Source organism: Barbatula barbatula (assembly GCF_947034865.1).
Source record: "Barbatula barbatula genome assembly, chromosome: 21".
NCBI classification, from domain to species: domain Eukaryota; kingdom Metazoa; phylum Chordata; class Actinopteri; order Cypriniformes; family Nemacheilidae; genus Barbatula; species Barbatula barbatula.
Window position 1 is genome coordinate 5,953,666 of NC_136784.1, and position 5,687 is coordinate 5,959,352.

The 5,687-nt window shown below is 34.7% G+C and overlaps 1 protein-coding gene across 1 annotated transcript; it reads right to left on the reverse strand.

Annotated features, from left to right (window-relative positions):
* Positions 1-3,634: 3,634 nt before the first annotated feature.
* On the reverse strand, positions 3,635-5,366 carry npvf (neuropeptide VF precursor; the record flags this gene model as incomplete). The annotated part of the gene is made up of 3 exons (XM_079485057.1): positions 3,635-3,713; positions 3,906-4,315; positions 5,232-5,366. The coding sequence occupies 3 exons, from the start codon at positions 5,364-5,366 to the stop codon at positions 3,635-3,637; spliced, it is 624 nt and encodes a 207-aa protein (XP_079341183.1).
* Between the last annotated feature and the right edge of the window lie 321 nt (positions 5,367-5,687).

The following is a 5,687-nucleotide window of genomic DNA, read 5'->3' on the forward strand; positions in this document are numbered from 1 at the left end:
TTTGCGTAGCATGTGATAGCACATGACTGTTGGCGCAAACTTGAAATACAGACTTGAACAGAAACACAAGGATTATCTCGTTTTACCAAAATATCAATGAAAGCTCAATGGACATTGGGACCATTTATAATGGAAATGAAGGAGCTGAGTATGGCTTTCATATTCAAACAGGTGAGTTTTACATTCAGAGAGCACAACTGATCTCAAGAATACATATCAGCAGTATAAGCATACTATGCCTCAAAATATTGATTGATTTATGACCCCCTGTCACCCAAATGGTTCTTTTATGGCCTGATGTCAATCTTGTTGACATTTGTGTTTTATGACTGTTGGGCATCATCTGTCCCCCCTTCCCACTTCCTACACTAGGCTACCTACACACCACCCCTCACACCCTAATAAAAAACTGTGTTTTCAGGCTGATTTTCTACTGTAGGCTACATTGTGTGAAAGACGTTTGTGTTTGTAAATTACAAATAGATAAAGTAAATGTTTATGTTAGTTTTCTTCTAAGAGTGTGTTGTTTCCTTGTTTTATGGCTTTTATTTTAAATGAGTGTTTGAGACTTAGGGTCTGCATTCTTATCAAAGTGTCATTGCCCCATTATACATTGGAAAAGGTGGCCTGTAGTATTTTAAACAATTTAAAAAGGGCATTAGAAGATATAAAGTGGGAAGAAGATTTTTCTCTAAATTGTGTTGAAAGGGATACAAATGTCCAATTATTATCCAAAGTACTGTGAATAGTTTTATGAGACAAGTTAAAAGTAGACCTAGGAAGAAAAATTGCCTACCTTGGTTAAATGAAAATATTTGGTCACTTATGAAACAAAGAGATAACGCATTGAAACAGTTTTTAAGATAGAATGTGAAAAGCTAAATTTTTACAATTTAAGAAATAGATTAATAAATGAGATTCGAAAAGCAAAAGCACATTTTTATATTTCTATAATAGAACATGGAAAGGAAATACTAAATTGATATGGGAAAATCTGAGTTATTTAACAGGAAACGTTAAAATACACCCTATAGTACAAACTACTTATACTTTACAATAAAATATTGTGTTTTGTATTTCATTTGATTAAAATAGTTGAACTATTTAGAAACAGCTGATATTGGAACAGCTGATAAGTGTCACAATCAAAAGTGAATTACAATTATTATTTAAAGGGTGGTATATGTCTCTAAAATAACACTCACAAATGCATAGCGTTTTATTAGTTCAAAATAATTTGCTTTCCTTGGTGTCATGATAGAAAAGCAACAACATAGCTGTTATAAAGTAAAAGGCATTTCTACGATTTTAGTACAACTATGATTAAGTATATAAACAAAAACTGAAAGATTGAAATACTCATAAAACATAACAGCTGCTTCTAGATGAGTAAGAGTTGTTAAGTTACCTTCTGTAATTTATTACTAAGCAATTTAGCTAAATCACAGACTTATCTAATCAACTGTTATTTAGTTTTTAAGGGCTTACGTTCACAAACCCACAAGTTTTGCAACCTTTGCATTACACACCTTACCGTGACCTTCTTCTTGTTTAAAATAAATGATGTGTGTGTGCGGTTAACGCTGATTGGTCAACTCAGTTGGAAAGAAAGAGCTCTTTTAACCAATGAGAAACCTTTCGACACGCCCCCTACCTTTCGGCACACCCATTTCTCCGACCTGCAGAGTTGTCTATAATTTAATCTGGATAACAAAATTTAGATCATTTTATCTTGAATGAATTTGATTAAGAATGTTTCTTTTGTGGATACATGTGTGACAATACAGCGTTCCTTTTAACACATTTGCAATATTAAAGATTCTCATATGATATCCATGCTAATGTTCCTTTCTCTCCTTCACTCATCCATGTGCAGCCCTTTAAACACAGAACTTGCCTGCGATGAGTATGAAGAGTCATGTGAGTGTGGAGAAGATGGTGAGATCTCTGACTCAATTGCAGGAGTCTCGACATGATACACTGATGACAACTGTCCTTAAGGCTATAAACAGTGTACACCCTACCCAAGGCAAACGAACACACACACACGCACGCACGCACGCACGCACGCACACACACACACACACACACACACACACTCACACACACACACACACAGTTGAGTAGGCAGTATGCAGGTATTAAGAGTATGCAGAGTATTAATGTTCAGTAAAAAAGTCTGAAATTAATTAAAATCTGCTCGTGACACTGACCTTCATTACCGTACGTGCCCAAGGCACCAATGCTTTAAACACTAAGTGAAAATAGTGATGCTATTTACACTTAGGTTCTGTCTACACTAACCGAAAAAAGCTGTATTTTCTTTGGATTTAGTAGAAATAGTAGTTAGATGCTATTGGTACTTATAAATAGTGGCAGGTAACATTACTATTTGCACCTCAGTGTTGTTGTGCATTAAACATTATGCAATAATAAAGTTATTATATTCATATATTTTTTAAATTATGGTAACTTATTGAGATATTACAGCCATACACCTCCTTACCCTTAACCTAAACTTTGTGAATAAAAATGAATTTTAAGTCTTAAATACATTTTATTGAGAACACATGCCTTTATGATCTGTAATGTAGAAAAAGGTAAAAGAGCGTTTTCAGCGAGAGGTGGACTAGAACGTCTCCAGTGCCAAATCTATACAGACTTTACACCTTACGCCAATGGAGTTGCTACTTGAAAAGGTGTCCTTCTTACACTTTCTCTATTCCAATCACATATTGGTGGGCGGATCTAGTCTCTGCCTTTATTAATTTATTTTTGTACACTGTTTCAGTTTTTCTTTCGCAAGACTTTATACTTCTTAAACTTGGCTGAGCAGTCAGTGGGTGGCTCTCCAAAGGACAAGTATTTGTGGGGAAATGAGTGTATTGAAGGTGGATGTGCAGCATGGTTCTTTTGTAACCTAAATCTAAACCAAAGTTACTGTCTGTGTGACCAGACTTTGTCAAATCTCAAAACCTGAATGCTCAAGAGTTATACTCTACAAAAGTTATAGACACTTGGGAGATCTTGTGAAAAATAGTCAATTAAAGAAGAAACAGACAAATAAAGAAAAATAGTTTCTCTATTAGAATTTATTGCTAAATGCATTCAACTATTTGCAAATAAGATTTTTTTTTTAATAGGTTAACCACAACCTATAAACACACTTTCAAAGCCACACAGTTTACCATTTTAGTGAAAGTCTAAGGTTAATTTAATGTTTTGGTAACACTTTACAAAAGGTGCTATTTGTTAACCGTAGTAAATGCATTAGCTAACAATGAACAATTTCGTTTATCAGTATTTATCAAACCCTGTTAATGTTATTTCATGTCAATACAGTTATTCATGTTAATTCATGGTGCATTAACTTATTGTAACAGTGACAACGTTTGATTTTAATAATGAATAAGCAAATGCTGAGATTAACATGAACTAACATTAATAAATGCTATATTAGTATTGTTAATTGTTAGTTCATTTTAGCTAATGCATTAACTAGTTGTTAACAAATAGCACCTCATTGTAAAGTGTTACCTATTCCTAATATAATACTGAAAATGGCTCCATTATTGTTTCTTGTCTCGTCACACTGATAAATATGAATATATTACATGGATCACGATCATATTTCTCATTTAAAACTTTTGTAGTTTGCATCAGAGGATAACTCTGAGTCTTCTGTTTCAAACATGAAGTCATTGACTTGAGACCTGCGAAATAAAAAAATACAATAAATAGCCTGCAAAATATATCCATGTGCAGAAGCAGGGAACTGTTTTCAAAAATAGTTAAGCAGATGCACATACATGTCAATAATAAATCAATGAATTTAGAAAATTATACTTTGTATACTTCTGGAGGAGTTATTTAAACAGGAATAACAGAAATTGTAAACCCATTACCTGTCTTTTGGAAATGATAATCCAGCTGAATGTGTAAACAGTCTCGAGGTGCGAAAAGGTTCCAGAGTAAATATGTTCCGTCTCCCGAATCTTTGCGGGAGGGTGGCTGAAGGTCCAGTCCCTGAGCGCGCACACATCGTGCAGGACCGTCCGAACCGTTGCGGGAGGTTGATGGTGGACTTGGGCGCGCGGTCACCTGCATTCGCCTGCGAGTCTCGCCCGAAGCGCAGTGGCAGGTTAGCGTGCGAGTCTCGCCCGAAGCGCAGCGGCAGATTAGCGTGCAGGTGAGATGGTTTCACTGTTATTGGGTGAAGTCGAAGGATGGTAGGAGAGCTTACGCGACCACTGGTTGGGGCCACGTTAAGACTGAAGTCCTCTATCTCTAAACTCCGTGGAATATCTTGAGCATTCTTTTAAGAAATAGATAAACAAATCAAACAATAAATGGGCAAAGCTTTCGATTTTCAGTTTTAACATTCAAATTGAGTTACATTTCTTTCTAATTTATGTCAAATACATTTAGAAGTACGCATTCATTTATACCTAAATATTCGTATATACCTATACAGTCGCAAATTTCATTTAATCAGCATTGCTAGATGTATTGCGGGCAGTGTCTGTTGAATTTCAACAAAATCAAACCTCAGGAGTGACATACATTCATCCAACAGCAATGTGAAAGACTGACAGCATGACAAGACAAAATTGTGATAAAAATCAAGGTTATCACATAGAATTGATGTGATAGACTTTTCCTACACACAAAGACACAACAGTTATACAAATATCCCTGTTGTAATGCATTGCTTAACAGTGAATATGAAGTTGTTTTCTTTGCTGTATGTGAGGTCTCATCTGTAAGTCGCTTTGGATAAAAACGTCTGCTAAATGACTAAATGTATGTAAATGTAAATGTAAATGTAGGTATATATACAGTGCATATTTACTGTTATTTTGACAGAACCAACAATATTTGTATTTGATATTTGGTAGAAATATTGTTTGTAGTTCACAGAAGAAAACATTTTTAAATAAAATGATAATTTTACCTAAACACCTACCTATAAATATTACATTTTAAAGTCAGAACTTTTTTTATGGCTATTTGTACATAGGCCTATACTAAACAAATCCTGATCTAACTTTAAAAAGTATGTTGTTGGTGTAATCTAATTCATTTACATACTTTGACATGACAAAACATTATTTAGACTGTATGATTGTCTTGTCTTTAATAAGTATATTTCCACCTAACGTTTTCTAACTGTTCGATTCCTAAAGGAAGCTTCTGTAAAGATAGTTAAGAGATAAAAGTAAAACGCTTACCACTGAAAATTGCCCCCATGTGAATCTATGAGGATCACTGTCACCTGGACGTGGCCATCTAAGAGTGGTAACCTCCCTTAGCATTAGGCTGCTAAGGATGCCAAAGGCTAAAGAAAAGAGTGTGCAGTATGACATCTTACAAATCTTTTACTGAAGTCCACGCACATCACAGGGTTTTTATACTTCCGGACACAGCATCTTAATATCTTAACACAAACAGCAGCCACCTTTATTCATTCACTAATGACCTTCTTTAGTGTTTCATAGCAACAGTAGGACACATTCATCTGAAAGAGAATTCAAAGTGCTTACCAATGATGCCTTTTCAGTTTCCTGGTCCATGAAAATATTCTGAACTTGATGCTCGTTACAAATAATTGTGAATTGAAAATTGTATCCTCTAGTGGTTGTTCTTTGGTGTCCAGCTTCATAAAATGTTTGAAGTTTTAAATAGAA